Below are 17,122 nucleotides of genomic sequence, written 5' to 3' on the forward strand. Positions count from 1 at the left end.
TTCTTTTTTTTAATAAAATAGAAAAACTGTGCTAAAACTGATGTCTTTCTAACTCTGAGCTGGGTTATTCTGAGTTCTCTTAAGTACTCATAAATACTATTTAATTACTTCTTATTGCAGACTAATCTGGTAGCCTCTGGTGCTAATGAATCTGAAATCTACATTTGGGATCTAAACAATTTTGTAACTCCAATGACACCAGGAACCAAAACTCAGGTAAGTGTTAATTTTGTTCTAAACTTATGTATTTCAGTTTTAACTTTTTTCACATAAATCAGTGCTTAGATAACCTTGATTTTCCTTCAGTATAGTAAAGTCTTACTTATGACTTTAAAGTATCATTGAGTTCTTCAACAGTTAATATTGATTTCAGCACTTTACAACACTTTTCATTGTACTAAACAAAGAGTAGTAAGTAAAATCAACAACAACAAAAAAATCTTTAATAGTTTTCATAGATATGGTATTTTTGTTCTTGGTGTGATAACTACTCTGTACTTTTAACAGCATCCGACCTTACTTAAAAATACATTTTTTCCATATGTTTCCAGTAAGTTTAGTAAAAAAAAATCTTTCCGTCTTCCTCGAGTTTCTGTTTGTTATATAATGGCCAATTTGAGTGGCCATTGTAACTGGTGCTAACATTTTGGCCCCCTTAGAGGTAGCATAATGATAACATACAGTCTACTGTTTATAAAGGTGCTTTTTCTTTCTTTCTTTTTTTTTTTTTTTTTTTTAAGCAACCCAGGCTATAACTGTTGTCCTGCCTAATTATTGCTTATGTTCACCGGTATCTACTTTGTAGTCTATGACCTACCTTGCAACAATTGCAAGTAAAAAACTAGTGCTTGGTTTCTAGCAGATCGACTAGCAGAATGCTTGTGAATGACACAATTCTTTGAAGTGGCATATATATCTGTGGTTTAAACTGTATTGTACATGTCAGGAATGTGGTAATAGAAATTTGTGGAATAAAGGGATCACATTTTTGTGTAATTATTTTTTAGTAGATTTTGTAATTAAGTTTGACTATAATAGAGAAGTTTTAGTAGTCTATTCCTTATAGCCCCCAGAAGATACCAGCTGCATTGCATGGAACAGACAAGTTCAGCATATTTTAGCATCAGCCAGTCCTAGTGGCCGAGCAACTGTATGGGATCTTAGAAAAAATGAACCGATCATCAAAGTCAGTGATCATAGTAATAGGGTAAGTATATGATTGACTTGTGATGAGCGTATTGTATTTCTGTTGTATGTATTCCTGTATTGATTGTCAGAGTTGACAATAAACCAAAAATTCATTGGTCAATCATACTGAAATGAATGGTATTTTCCCTGCATAAAGAAACCAATAAAATTCCCAGTACACATGGTGGATATTATTAATGATGAAAATAGAGCTGATTGTTTTGGTTAACTAGCTTTTCAAAGCATTGCGGCAACTTTTAATTCATCTTTAGCTTTTCCTAGGATTGTATGAATTTTTCCTGCTTGAAATTTTGAGTGTGAACTTGTAATTTCTAAATTCCTAGCTTTATCTCGTCCTCTGATTAGGTACTGACAAAGTGAGCTAATATCTTTCTCCCACATGTGCAGTAGACAGTGGTATAGAACACATTAAAATCTCAACCTTAACAAATTCTTTACATTTTTTGTCATTAAGTATTATTAAAGATTTAGAAGCCTGGGATTGTGGCTTAAGTAGTAGGGTGCCAGCCTATGAAGCATAAAGCCCTGAATTCAGAATCTCAGTATCACCAAAAATATTTTTAGACAACAGAGATTTATTTTGTTTGCTTTTATTATATTGGTTAGTTTGAGATTTTTCTAAAACAAGTTTGCTTAAGTCAGAATACATCTATAATTTTAAAACAAAACAAAAAAAACTGTCTCAAAGAATAGTCTTCAGAATATTGTATTTCAAATGGATCAGAAGGTTTAAAATATAAGTTTCAATGGCATAAAGCATATAAAAATCATTTTAGTCATCTTTTGGAATGTTTAACAGAATCTGAACTTCTATGAAAATTTAGGTGATAGTTTTGCTTAAGACTTTTTTTTCCTTATTTTTCTGGTAGGGAAAGGTATGGGAATTTCTTTTTCCACTATTAAAATATTTTATTTTCTGGAAGCATATTTTAAATATGTATAAAACTTTTCTGTAGTTACAATACTGACAGTAAATATAGAGTTATCCTGGCCCAGAATTGTCTTAAGTGTATCAAATAGCTAGATGAATTGAAAATGTTCAAACATATTTATAAGTCTGTTTAATAAAATTCATAGTTTGCAAGTTGCTTTTTTTTTGTGGGACCAGAATTTGAATTCAGGGCTTTGCACTCACAAAGTAGGGGCTCTGTTGCTTAAGCCATTTTGCTCTGGTTATTTTGGAGCTGGGGATCTTGAGAAACTATTTGCTTGGGCTGCCTTGAACTATGATCTTCCTGATCTCAGCCTCCCAAGTAACTGGGATTACAGGTGTGCACTACTGGTGCCCAGCTTTGTTTCTGTTTTTTTAAAAGATAAAAACTAAGCCTGAGCTGTTGTAATGCAGTTGATAAAATGTGAGCCTTAACTCTGTGTAGATGCATTGCTCTGGGTTGGCATGGCATCCTGATGTTGCTACCCAGATGGTCCTTGCCTCTGAGGATGATAGGTTACCAGTGATCCAGATGTGGGATCTTCGATTCGCCTCCTCTCCACTCCGTGTCCTGGAAAACCATGCCAGGTATTGTGCTCCTGTTCCAAGAAACCTGATTTGCTTATGTGCTAAAACATATTTACTTACTACTTTGCATTATTAGACCTTTTTTCTTCCTTTCTTTTTTTTTTTTTTTTTTTTTGAGACAGTGTCTTGCTATGTTGCCTAAGCATATGCCACCACACCTGGTTAGATAATTTTCTGTTTACTTGTTTGTTTTTCAAACATCTTTATTAAATTTACTAAATTATTAATTTTATCCTTTTCTGTATTGTTAAGTGACTTTATTATTTTACATAGAGCAGTTTTAGGTTCATAGGTAAGAAAGGAAGAATTAGACAAAAATATCACCTTAAAACTTCATGTTACCACTTGGGCTCTGAACTCATGGGTCATCCACAGCTTTCCCACTACACTTCTAGTCTGTAGGGTTCCAGGGATTCAGGTGACAGGAGAAAAGCTTTGGGTTTTGTCAGCAAAAAGTTACTTTTTAGGGGCCAGTTTTTAGCAAGCATTAAGACTGTGAGTTCAACCCCCTGTACTACCACCCCCCCCAAAAAACACCCCAAAAAACTACATACAGGAACCAATTTTTTGCAAGTGAGTTTCCACTCGTCCCATCAAACATGAAAACCTGAATTTCTACATGTTGGACTCAGGCACCTCAATCCAAATTTCTATTTAATGCAGCAAGTTTTAGTTAACTTCTTGCAGCACCTTCATGTGGAGCAGGGAAGTTCACATACTATAGAGGAATTTAGATAGGTTTTTTTTTTCTTTAGTTAGGGGATCGACTTTATCTCTTTCTGGTAAAAGACAGTACAGATGTTTATTTTTATTTTAAGCAATAGGCATCTGATTTTCTCTTTACCAAAGTGGTAGCCAGATCGTACTATAACAACACAAATCCTTTTTTTACCAGTTATTTCAAATAATATTAATAGATCAAATGTCCAGTGTACCATAACACTTTGGGACAGCCCTTGAAATTTATTATGCAGTTTGATCCTTTGTTAGGGTTATCATAGTTGTGAAGAAGAGTCTTCCATAAAATTTGATGTCAGTTAGCAATTTGGAAATTTGTTTTACTTCTAAGTTTGTATTTTGATTTAAAAGCAATTTTTTTTTTTTTTTTTTTTTTTGTGGTATTGGGGTTTAAACTCAGGGCCTACACCTTGAGCCACTCCACCATCCCTTTTTTGCGCAGGGTTTTATCGAGATAGGGTCTCACAGAACTGTTCGCCAGGGCTGGCTTCGAATTGCAGTCCTCTGATCTCTGCCTCCTGAATAGCTAAGATTACAGGTGTAAGCCAACAGCAACTGGCTAAGAAAGCAAATATATTTGAGAAATTAGGTTATTCTGCTTTCAGTTTTTCACAAATGTATCAAGGCCCTAAAAAGATACTGGAGTTTTCTCATGTTAGTTTTAGTATCATTAAATTTAGTTTGTAATTTAGTAAATTTCCTACCATTCTGAGGTACCCAGAGAGTATATGGAAATTTGTCCAGTGTTTTAAAACAAGAAACAAATTACTTACAATGGTATAGTATTTTCCAATACTTTTGGACTTTTTTTTTTCCTTTCCTATTTATGGATGTATAGTATATAGACCAAAATTGTTTATCACACTCCCCCCTTTTAATTTTAGTTTCTAGTAGACTCTTTGAATGATAAGGGATGAATATAGAAAAGACAAAATATTAATAGTGACTTTTTCTGGATAATGGGGTACAAGAAATTTTTCTTTTTCTTTTTTTTTTTTTTTTTTGTGTGTTAGTATTGGGGAGTTGAACTCAGGGCCTTGTGTTTGCAAGACAGGTACTCTAACACTTGAGCCAGACTATCAGGTTGTTGTTGCTTTAGATATTTTTCCAACAGGGTCTTGCTTCTATGCCTGGGCTGGCCTGGACCTTGGTCTTCCTATTTGTGCTTCTCTTGTAGCTGAGATGACATTTGCACACCCCCATGCCCAGTTTTTATTGATTAAGATGGAGTCTCATGAACTCTTTGTCTGGATTGTCTCCCAGTCTCCCAGTCTCCACATCTTGAGTGGCTAGAATTACAGGCATGAGCCATAGTGTCTGGCAGGATTTTTTTATTTTCTTTATGCTAGTCTGATTTTTCAAAACTTTTACAAAAATTACTTTTGTTACACTAAAGACAAAAATATCGAAGTGATTGCAACACAAAGAGCTATATATATATATATATATATAAATCTTTAGATCGGGAGCATGGTTCAAGTGGTGGGGTGCAGGTGCAAGACTCTGAGTTCAATTCCCAGTGTTGCATAGATGATAGATAGATAGGTAGATAGATAGATAGAAACAAACAAACAAAGATGCAGGGCATAGCTCAAGTGGTAGAGTACTTGCCTAACATGTACAAGGCTCTGGGTTCAATGTTTCTTACTGCAAAAACTACAGACAGTCTGTAGTTTATTATTACATAGTCCACATTATTAGGCATATGTTTTCATTTTTTGCTATGATACACTTACACCATATTAAACATCCTATGTCTTTGTAATAATCAGAGACCTTACATATTACTAAACTGCCTTCTAGAAAGACTACGTTAAATTGTACTTCTGTTAGCAGTGTGTCTCCAAAGCCTAGACGGAAATAGTTTGAAATTTGTTTTTCTCAAGATTAAAAATTTCCTCATATCTTTGTGGATTTTTTTCCCTTCCATTGTGTTTTCTATAGGGGAATTTTGGCAATTGCTTGGAGCATGGCAGATCCTGAATTGTTACTGAGCTGTGGAAAAGATGCTAAGATTTTCTGTGCTAATCCAAACACAGGAGAGGTATGGACAGGAAGTGTTTTTCAACCTTCTATCTCTTGCATCATTATGTTCTAGCTAAATAAGAAATTTTCCATATGTATTCGTTAGTGCATTGTTATAATAAAGGACGTGCAAAAGTAGACGGAGGTGGGTATAAAATGTTAATCAAGGACAGATTTTATCAGAAACATTATCTAACATCAGCTCTTTCAACCAGGAAAATTAATTGTGCAAAAGAAGTATTAGCTCCCTCATTTCCAATAAAACGTTTATTACCTAAACTCAGAAATACTTAGTTTGAGGTGTAGGAGTGTAACTATGGTAGAGATCGTTCTTAACATTTGTGACGCACTGGGTTCAACTCAGCACCAAAAAGCCAAAAAAGTAATACTTTGATTTATTTCACATATGACTTAGGGAAATCAGTATCTTCATTGTAGGATCGTTCCTGTTTTACCATTACTAAAAATTGTTTTTTGGAAATGAATATATTTTAATTTCTTTTCTGGATGATAAAATATTAGCAACATATTTTATAATGTAGTATTTTTCATTTATCTTGCTCATGGAAATTTAAATGTAGGAAGATTTTACTTTTTTTTTTTTTTTTTTTTGGTAATACTGAAATTTGAGCTTGGACTCTTGCACTTGCTAGCCAGGCAGGCACTCTCCCACTTGAGCCACTCCTCCAACACAAAATTTTACCTTGTTAAGTATAAATGTTAAATAAATGTGGCATAATTTTATTTGCTTTGATTTATGAGCTAAAAATACCTCTTGAATACCTCTTTCTTTTTCCTTAATAGTTGCATGGTTTTCTTGCTTTTTTCTTTTGGACCATACATTCTAGTTACAGCTACTTTTACCTTTTCTATATCATGGTAGATTATTGCAAGTGCTTTGTAGCTCCTCTAACAAAAATGAGAGTATCTTGGGCTTGGGGTATAGCTCAGTGGTAGAATGCTTGCCTACTATGCACACACACAAAATATCTCCAGTAGGTGTGATCTATCTTATTAAAATCACAACAAACACTTTAGTTATTTGATTTCTGAAAAAGGTTTTGGATATGATATCTGTAAGAATATAGAAACATTGAAGTTAGGTAGATGAAAGAAAATAATTAAACCAATAATAAATTTTACCACCTGTGATTTGTAGACCATGTGCCCAAGTAAGTTCAAAATTCATGGAACTTATTGTTATGTGATCATTTTCATAGTTGCGTAATTTTTTTTTTCTGGTGTCATCTTGCTCTTACTTTGTGTATTGAAGATTTTTGTCTCTTGTTAGTGCTTATACTGTGTGTTCAGTTGGTTTTTGAATTTTTTTTTCTTTTGTATAGGATCTCACTCTGTAGCCACACGTCCTCAAACTCGAGGTCCTCCTGCCTCCACCTCCCATGTACTAAGATTTTATTTTATTTATTTATTTTTTATTGTTTTTATTATTCATATGTGCATACAAGGCTTGGGTCATTTCTACCCCGGCCCCCACCTCCTCCCTTACCACCCACTCCACCCCCTCCCTCTCCCCCCGCCCCTCGATACCCGGCAGAAACTATTTTTCCCTTATCTCTAATTTTGTTGAAGAGAGAGTAAAAGCAATAATAGGATGGAACAAGTGTTTCTGCTGGTTGAGATAAGGATAGCTATACAGGGAGTTGACTCACATTAATTTCCTGTGCGTGTGTGTTACCTTCTAGGTTAATTCTTTTTGATCTCATCTTTTCTCTAGTTCCTGGTCCTATTTTCCTATTGGCCTCAGTTGCTTTTAAGGTATCTGCTTTAGTTACTCTGCATTAAGGGCAACAAATGCTAGCTAATTTTTTAGGTGTCTTACCTATCCTCACCCCTCCCTTGTGTGCTCTAGCTTTTATCATGTGCTCAAAGTCCAATCCCCTTGTTGTGTTTGCCCTTGATCTAATGTCCACATATGAGGGAGAACATACAATTTTTGGTCTTTTGGGCCAGGCTAACCTCACTCAGAATGATGTTGTCCAATTCCATCCATTTACTAGAGAATGATAACATTTCATTCTTCTTCATGGCTGCATAGAATTCCATTGTGTATAGATAACACATATTGTTAATCCATTCGTCAGTGGTGGGGCATCTTGGCTGTTTCCATAATTTGGCTATTGTGAATAGTGCCGCAATAAACATGGGTGTGCAGGTGTCTCTGGAGTAACCTGTGTCACATTCTTTTGGGTATATCCCCAAGAGTGGTATTGCTGGATCAAATGGTAGATCGATGTCCAGCTTTTTAAGTAGCTCCAAATATTTTTCCAGAGTGGTTGTACTAGTTTACATTCCCACCAACAGTGTAAGAGGGTTCCTTTTTCCCACACATCCTCGCCAACACCTGTTGTTGGTGGTGTTGCTAATGATGGCTCTTCTAACAGGGATGAGGTGGAATCTTAGGGTGGTTTTAATTTGCATTTCCTTTATTGCTAGAGATGGTGAGCATTTTTTCATGTGTTTTTTGGCCATTTGAATTTCTTCTTTTGAGAAAGTTCTGTTTAGTTCACTTGCCCATTTCTTTATTGGTTCATTCGTTTTGGGAGAATTTAGTTTTTTAAGTTCCCTATATATTCTGGTTATCAGTCCTTTGTCTGATGCATAGCTGGCAAATATTTTCTCCCACTCTGTGGGTGTTCTCTTCAGTTTAGAGACCATTTCTTTTGATGAACAGAAGCTTTTTAGTTTTATGAGGTCCCATTTATCTATGCTGTCTCTTAGTTGCTGTGCTGCTGGGGTTTCGTTGAAAAGTTCTTGCCTATACCTACTAACTCCAGAGTATTTACTACTCTTTCCTGTATCAACTTTAGAGTTTGGGGTCTGACATTAAGATCCTTGATCCATTTTGAGTTAATCTTGGTATAGGGTGATATACATGGATCTAGTTTCAGTTTTTTGCAGACTGCTAACCAGTTTTCCCAGCAGTTTTTGTTGAAGAGGCTGCTATTTCTGCATCATATATTTTTAGCTCCTTTGTCAAAGACAAGTTGGTTATAGTTGTGTGGCTTCATATCTGAGTCCTCTATTCTGTTCCACTGGTGTTCATGTCTGTGTTTGTGCCAGTACCATGCTGTTTTTATTGCTATTGCTTTGTAATATAGTTTGAAGTCAGGTATCGTGATACCTCCAGCATTGTTCTTTTGACTGAGTATTGCCTTGGCTATTCGTGGCCTCTTGTATTTCCATATAAATTTCACGGTAGATTTTTCAATCTCTTTAATGTATGTCGTTGGAATTTTGATGGGAATTGCATTAAACATGTAGATTACTTTTGGGAGTATCGACATTTTTACTATGTTGATTGTACCAATCCATGAGCATGGGAGATCTCTCCACTTTCTATAGTCTTCCTCAATCTCTTTCTTCAGAAGTTTATAATTTTCCTTGTAGAGGTCATTCACATCTTTTGTTAGGTTTACATCTAGGTATTTGATTTTTTTTGAGGCTATTATAAATAGTTGTTTTCATACATTCTTTTTCAGTTTGCTCATTGTTAGTGTATAGAAATGCTAATGATTTTTCTATGTTGATTTTATATGCTGCTACCTTGCTATAGCTATTGATGATGTCTAGAAGCTTCTGAGTAGAGGTTTTTGGGTTTTAAGGTATAGGATCATGTCATCTGCAAATAGGGATATTTTGACAGTTTCTTTACCTATTTGTGTTCCTTTTATTCCTTCTTCTTGCCTAATTGCTCTGGCTAGGAATTCCAGTACTATGTTGAATAGGAGTGGAGATAGTGGGCATCCTTGTCTGGTTCCTGATTTTAGAGGGAATGGTTTCAGTTTTTTTCCGTTAAGTATAATGCTGGCTGTAGGTTTGTCATATATAGCTTTTATAATGTTGAGGTACTTTCCTTCTATTCCTAGTTTTCTTAGGGCTTTTATCATGAAATGGTGCTGGATCTTATCAAAGGCTTTTTCTGCATCTATTGAGATGATCAAGTGGTTTTTGTCTTTGCTTCTGTTAATGTGGTTTATTACGTTTATTGATTTTCGTATGTTGAACCACCCCTGCATTCCTGGGATGAAGCCTACTTGGTCATGGTGAATAATCTTTTTGATATGTTGTTGAATTCGGTTTGCCTTTATTTTGTTGAGGATTTTTGCATCAATGTTCATTAAGGAGATTGGCCTATAGTTCTCCTTTTTGGAGGTGTCTTTGCCTGGTTTTGGGATAAGTGTAATACTGGCTTCCTAAAATGTGTTTGGCAGTTTTCCTTCCCTTTCTATTTCGTGGAACAGTTTAAGGAGGGTTGGTATCAGTTCTGCTTTAAAGGTCTGATAGAATTCAGCTCAGCAGAGAATCCATCAGGTCCTGGACTTTTCTTTTTGGGGAGACTCTTGATTGCTGCTTCAATTTCATTTTGTGTTATGGATCTGTTCAGGTGATTAATTTCCTCTTGGTTCAGTTTTGGATGATCATATGTATCTAGAAATCTGTCCGTTTCTTTAAGATTTTCAAATTTATTTGAATATAGGTTCTCAAAGTAGTCTCTGATGATTTCCTGGACTTCCATGGTGTTTGTTGTTATCTCCACTTTTGCATTCCTGGTTGTACTAATTTGGGTTTTTTCTCTCCTCATTTTAGTCAGGTTTGCCAGGGGTCTATCAATCTTGTTTATTTTTTGAAAGAACCAACTTTTGTTTCATTAATTCTTTGTGTGGTTTTTTGGTTTCTACTTAGTTGATTTCATCTCTTACTTTTATTATTTCTCTCCTATTTGTTTTGGGATTTGCTTGCTCTTGTTTTTCTAGGAGTTTGAGATGTATCATTAGGTCATTGATTTGGGATCTTTCAGTCTTTTTAATATATGCACTCATGGCTATAAACTTTCCTCTCAGGACTGCCTTTGCTGTGTCCCATAGGTTCCAGTAGGTTGTGTTTTCATTTTCATTGACTTCCAGGAACTTTTTAATTTCCTCTTTTATTTCATCAATGATCCATTGTTCATTAAGTAATGAGTTATTTAGTTTCCAGCTGTTTGCATGTTTTTTGTCTTTACTTTTGTTGTTGAGTTCTACTTTTACTGCATTGTGATCAGATAGTATACATGGTATAATTTTTGTTTTTAAAAATTTGTTGAGACTTGCTTTGTGCCCTAGGATGTGATCTATTTTGAAGAAGGTTCCATGGGCTGCTTAGAAGAATGTATATTGTGTAGAAGTTGGATGAAATGTTCTGTAGACATCAACTAGGTCCATTTGATCAATTGCATATTTTAGATCTTGGATTTCTTTATTGATTTTTTGTTTGGATGACCTATCTATTGATGATAATGGGGTGTTAAAGTCTCCCAGAACCACTGTGTTGGAGTTAATATATGCTTTTAGGTCTTTCAGGGTATGTTTGATAAAATTGGGTGCGTTGATATTGGGTGCATACAGGTTGATGATTATTATTTCCTTTTGGTCTATTTCCCCTTTTATTAGTATGGAATGTCTTTCTTTATCTCATTTGATCAATGTAGGTTTGAAGTCTACTTTGTCAGAGGTAAGTATTGCTTCTCCTGCTTGTTTTCAGGGGCCATTGGCTTGGTAAATCTTCTTCCAGCCTTTCATCCTAAGCCTATGTTTATTTCTGTCGGTGAGATGGGTCTCCTGTAAGCAACAAATTGTTGGATCTTCCTTTTTAATCCATTTCGTCAAGCGGTGCTTTTTGATGGATGAATTAAGTCCGTTAACATTAAGTGTTAGTACTGATAGGTATGTGGTGATTCCTGTCATTTAGTTGTCTTAGTTGTTTGAAGGTTTGATTGTGTGTACCTAAGCTGAGGTTACTCTCTACTTTCTTGTTTCTTCTTTTCCTGTGGTTTGGTGCTGCCTGTCTTTTCATGGTTAAGTTGGTTTTCACTTTCTGTGTGCAGAATCCCTTGAAGAATCTTTTGTAGTGGTGGCTTGTGGTCATGTATTGTTTTAGTTTCTGCTTGTCATGGAAGACTTTTATTGCTCCATCTATTTTGAATGATAGTTTTGCTGGGTACAGTATCCTGGGGTTGAAGTTATTTTCATTCAGTGCCTGGAAGATCTCACCCCATGCTCTTCTTGCTTTTAATGTTTCTGTTGAGAAGTCTGCTGTGGTTTTGATGGGTTTATCTTTGTATGTTATTTGTTTTTTCTCTCTTACAGCCTTCAATATTCTTTCCTTAGTTTCTGAACTTGTTTTAATGATGATATGTCATGGGGTAGTTCTATTTTGATCTGGTCTGTTTGGTGTCTGGAGGCCTCTTGCATTTGTATGGGAATATCTTACTCTAGATCTGGGAAATTTTCTGTCATTATTTTATTGAGTATATTACACATTCCCTTCACTTGCACCTCTTTTTCTTCGATGCCCATGATTCTCAAGTTTGGTCTTTTGATGGAGTTGGTGAGTTCTTGCATTTTCTTTTCACAGGTCTTGAGTTGTTTAATTAATAGTTCTTCTGTTTTTCCTTTAATTACCATTTCACCTTCAAGTTCTGAGATTCTTTCTTCTGTTTGTTCTATTCTGCTGGATTGGCCTTCCATTTTGTTTTGCAGTTCTGTTTCGTTCTTTTTTCTGAGGTTTTCCATATCCTGGGTAGTTTCCTCTTTAATGTTTTCTATTTTTGTCCTGAGTTCATTTATCTGCTTATTAATCGTGTTCTCTCTTTCACTTTGGTGTTTATACAGTGCTTCTATGGTTTCCTTCATTTCTTCTTTTGCTTTTTCAAATTCTCTATTTTTGTTGTCTTGGAATTTCTTGAGTGTCTCCTGTACATTTTGGTTGACCATATCCAGTATCATCTCTGCAAAATTCTCATCGAGTACCTGTAGTATGTGTTTTTTTAAATTATTCTTGTGGGCTTCATTGGGTTCTTTGGCATAGTTTATCTTCATTTTGTTGGAGTCTGTATCTGAGTATCTGTTTTCTTCATTCCCCTCTGGTTCCTGTACTAATTTTTTGCTGTGGGGAAACTGGTTTCTCTGTTTTTTCTTTCTTCCCATCATTGTCCTTGGCATTGTTACTGTCCCTGTCCTGTGTGCAATTAAGTATTTTCTAGCTTGTAATAATAACAATGGTAATATTTAGAATGGAAGGGTGAGAGGAGCTGGAAAGCAAGAAGTTAAAGAAAAAGGAGAAACAAACAGACAAGTAGGAAAAAACAAAACAAGGAATCAAAAAAGTTTCAAAGGTATAAATAGGGAGCATTAGTTTACTAATCGACAGTAAGCTGAACAGGCATTAGAGAGACAGAGGATTGAAAATAAAAAATAAAAAGAATGAAGAATAAAAATAAAAAATAAGTAAATGAAAGAAATATATATATATATATATATATATATATATATATATAAAATAAAACAAAATGAAAAATAGAAAAAAAAACCTCCAAGTTCAAATGCAATGAAGTTTCAGTCTTAATAATTTGGGTGTCTGTCTCAGTCTCCATTCATGGAGATGGTTCCTCAGATGTTATTATGTAGTTGTCTCATCAAAGGGGATGCCTAAAGTAGAACAAAACTGCACACACACACACACAAAAACCCACAAAGTGTCCCAAGTTCAAATGCAATACAATTTCAGTAAGTTTTTCAGTATGCTGGTGTAGTTCGGTTGTTTTCTCATCAAAGGTAGGGAAAGAGAAAAAAAAGTCCGGAGGCAGGTATGTGAATGGCTATCTGCAGCGGTGGCTCACCTGCTTGCTGCTGTCAGCCTGCTGTTGCTGGAGGCGTTATTTATGCAGATCTCAGGGGTGAGCTTAACACTCACCTGGCCCTGCAGGCTTTGTTTACTCAGAGTTCTCCTGTGCCAGAGCCTCTGCTACAAGCTTTCCCCTTTCCACGCACACTGGGGGAGGTGACACTGCACCTGCTTTCTAAGGCCTGCATGTTTGTTTACAGCTCATATGGGAAGTGGGCCTTTCCCCGCTCTCTTCTGGAGTTTTCCACCCTCCGCCACTTTTACAAATTTTCCGGCTCCTGATTGCTGGGTGGTGCTGCTGCTCCTGCTGGCCTGCGTGGTTGTTTACAGCTCACATGGGAGGTGGGTCTTCCCCCCTGTTCTGTGGAGTTTTCCTCTCTCCGCCACTCTCACAAGCTTTCCCACTACTGGTTGCTGGGTGCGCGCCCCTGCGCCCGCTGGAGCCTTCCAGCCTGCCCAGCTTGTTTATTTACAGTTTCAGGAAGGATTCCCCTCCCCCAATCTTCGGTGCTCAGTGCGCTCCACCCTCTTTCCCGTTTGTCTTTATTGCTCTTATTGCTTATTACTCAGTTTCTCTTTTTTCCCCCGGTGGAGGTCCGTCTGTCCAGGGCTATGGTGCTCTGGCCCTTGGTTGTCTGTGGGAGTACCATGGTATCGCTAAGCTCACCTTGTCTGGGTGTTCCCAAGCCGTCTGGGCACGGGTGACTGGCGGCCCCAGGGCCCTCCTGGTTTCTCCGTTTAACGTGAAGTGGAGATGCTCTGCGCTGGCTGGAGGTGTGGAGGGGTCAAAGTTTTGCCTTTTCTTGGTGGTTTTGCCTGCAAGGTGTGTCTCCAGCGTCTCTCCAATATTTCACCATAGGAGGCACGCTTTCTGCTTCCTCCCTCTAGCCGCCATCTTGGAATTCTCTGAGTTGCATAATTTTAAAAAGTGAGTTTTACATGTGACTAGTTGTGTATGTTTGAACTAATTGACCTTTAGTGTATGCTACAACTGAAAAAAATAGATTTTTTTTTTTATTAAGCTGCATAGTACGAACAGACAAGTGATTTAAGTTTCATCAAGCTCTGTCTTACCAGTTCGTATGATCAAAGACAGAGCATGCTGGACACTTCCTAACTTCTGTTTTCTTAGAAAGTGTTTTAAATGTCACACAAAGCCAAAGTTAAGATCATTTGACTAAAATCCTGTGTTCCCACACTAGCTTTGAATGAACAGCTGTAATAAGGTTATAAAGGTTTTACATCAGCCGTTTTCTATAGTTTTCCATGTCCTTTTGCTCCTGAAGATGCTGTTAATGCCAAATTGTATTAGTTTTCTGCAGTAGTACAAATGGTGTGCCCATGCTTTCTCCCTTGACAGAAAGCCATGCTTCTAGTGAATTCTTTCCTCTTAAGAATGATTTTAAAACATGGTCTTAAAACCACTTGCGTATGGTTATTTGGCTCTTTCTGGGCAAAAATAATTGGACAGAGCACCATTTTACCTTTGAAGAGTTTAGTAAGAGTGTTCTAGTCTTCCAAACACATCTACTACCATTTCAAGAAAAACCTGTTTTTAAAATATGCTTGTTGAAGTCTAGTTGAAACATCAGTAGTATTCCTGTCTAGTATGGTAGACCATCATGATTGACTATTCTCTTTCTTTTCCTGGCTAAGAATTCTTTTTAAAAGGAAATGTTTACCTGCATGGTTGTACATGCCTATAATTCCAGCCAAATGGGAGGCAGAGATCAGGAGGATCACAATTCAAGCCCAACTGGGGCAAAAAAGTTAGTGAGGACCCCCCCCCCCCATCTCAATAAACAAGCTGGGCATGGTGATTTACTTTTGTAATCCCAGCTAGGTGGTAGCATGTAGGAGGATTGTAGCTAAGGCTGGCTCAGGCCAAAAAAGTGCTACATTGTATCGAAAAAATAACTAAAGCAAAAAAGGCCTTGGGGCATGGCTCAAGTGGTAAAGTGAAAAGCCCTGAGTTGAAACCCTAGTACTACCAAAAGAAAAAGAAGGAAAATGTTTAACTGTACTTGCTGGTTACTTTAATCCATGTATTTTGGTTATAAAGTGTGTGTACCTTTTTCTGATTTTGGTTGTTTACTTATTTATTTTTGGCCCAGGTGTTATATGAACTTCCCACCAACACACAGTGGTGCTTTGATATTCAGTGGTGTCCCCGAAATCCTGCTGTTCTGTCAGCTGCTTCCTTTGATGGACGAATCAGTGTTTATTCTATCATGGGAGGGAGCTCAGATGGCTTAAGGCAGAAACAAGTTGACAAGGTAATTGAAGGTTTAAAGCCTTCGATTCTTAACACCCTAAAAGATGATCATACTATAGAATTGTTTTGAAAATACTGATTTGTAGGATAATTATGATTTAAAAATTTCTTGGGTCTGCCTTGAAAAATGCAACAAAGTTTGTGTAAGTTACAGATTCATGCTTTTTTTTCAGCTTTCATCATCTTTTGGGAATCTTGATCCCTTTGGAACCGGACAGCCCCTTCCTCCATTACAAATCCCTCAGCAGACTGCTCAGCACAGTATAGTGCTGCCTCTGAAGAAGCCGCCAAAGTGGATCCGAAGACCTGTCGGTGCTTCTTTTTCAGTACGTAGATTTTATTTTTTATGGCTCATAGACACAAAGGACGTTTCAAAGTAAGGGGTTATGATTATTCAAATAGAAAAAAGTTTAGGTTTGAAATATATTTGTTGACTGTTCATACATCATCCTGATCATTTTTAAGTATACAGTTCATTGGTCATGGTGGCATGTGCCTGTAATCACAGCTACTCAGGAGGCTGGGTCGGAGATTGGGGTTGAAGATGAGCCTGGGAAACATAGTGAAGCCCTATCTCAGACAGATAGGTAGGTAGATAGATGGCATTAAGTACATTCATACTGTATAACCATCACCACCCTCAATCACCTCCCCTCTCTCTTTAAAAAACAAAAAAACAACTTATCTTTTCTCTCCTTGTTTTGGAGGGTGTCTGGGGGCTGTGTGTCCTCTTCTTCCTTTTGTAGTTTCTTTAACTGTGAGGTTTTTTTATTGTAAAACCCAAATGACATAAAGTGTGCCATCTTACCCATTTTTAAGTGTATGGTACCGTAGTGTTAATTGTATGCACATTGTTGTGCAATAGACCTCTAGAATTTTTTCAACTTGCAAAATTGAAATACTACTCCACCACCCAGCTCCTGAGAATTCTTCTTTCTATTTTCTAGGAGTTTGACTAAGTTAGTAGTATTTGTCTTTTTGTATCTGGCTTATCACTTAGCATAACATCCTCCAGGTCCATCCATGTTGTAGCTTATGACAGAAATTCCTTCTTTTTGAAGGCTAATAGCATTGTATTTATATACAGCATTTTCCTTATCAATTCATCTGTTGGTGAACATTTAGGTTACTTCCAGTTTATTAGATATTGTGAATAATGCAGTAAACATTGATTTGTAAATTTCTCATCGAGATTCTGTTTTTAATTCTTTGGATATATACCCAGAAATGAGATTGCTGGGTCATATGATAGTTCTGCTTTTAAGTTTTTGAGGAACTTTCACACTATTTTCTGTAGCACTTGACCATTTTACCATCTCAGTGTCTGTCAGCCATTTTGACAACTGTCTATTCAAGGCCTTTGCCCCATTTTTCAGTTTGTGTTTGTTGTTGAGTTGTAGATGTTTATATATTTTGACTATTGACTCCTTATCAGAGACATGATTTACAAATATTTTCTCCCATTCTGTAGGCTGCCATTTTACTAGGTTGATTGTTTAAGCTATGTTTGAATGTGTTGGAAACTTCATCTCCAATGCAGCAGTAGAGCCTGATGAGAGATGATTAGGTTAATGTTGTTACTGTGGAATCAGTTAGTAATGGTGAAAGTAGATTTGCTATAAAAGCAAGTTTTGCTCCCTCTTGCTCACTCTTTTCCTCACTCTCTTGCCCTT

The 17,122-nt window shown here is 36.5% G+C and overlaps 1 protein-coding gene across 18 annotated transcripts in view; it reads left to right on the top strand.

The window, feature by feature from the left end:
• Positions 1 to 17,122, top strand: part of Sec31a (SEC31 homolog A, COPII coat complex component) — a 77,228-nt gene that overhangs the window by 24,171 nt on the left and 35,935 nt on the right. For all 18 annotated transcript variants that reach the window (XM_074041878.1, XM_074041876.1, XM_074041879.1 and 15 more), the window contains 6 exons: positions 121 to 216; positions 1,067 to 1,207; positions 2,586 to 2,728; positions 5,411 to 5,510; positions 15,289 to 15,450; positions 15,623 to 15,775. In XM_074041878.1, coding sequence (XP_073897979.1) covers positions 121 to 216; positions 1,067 to 1,207; positions 2,586 to 2,728; positions 5,411 to 5,510; positions 15,289 to 15,450; positions 15,623 to 15,775 — 795 coding nt within the window. The remainder of the gene's footprint in view (positions 1 to 120; positions 217 to 1,066; positions 1,208 to 2,585; positions 2,729 to 5,410; positions 5,511 to 15,288; positions 15,451 to 15,622; positions 15,776 to 17,122) is intronic.

Source organism: Castor canadensis, chromosome 9 (genome assembly GCF_047511655.1).
Source record: "Castor canadensis chromosome 9, mCasCan1.hap1v2, whole genome shotgun sequence".
Taxonomy (NCBI): Eukaryota; Metazoa; Chordata; class Mammalia; order Rodentia; family Castoridae; genus Castor; species Castor canadensis.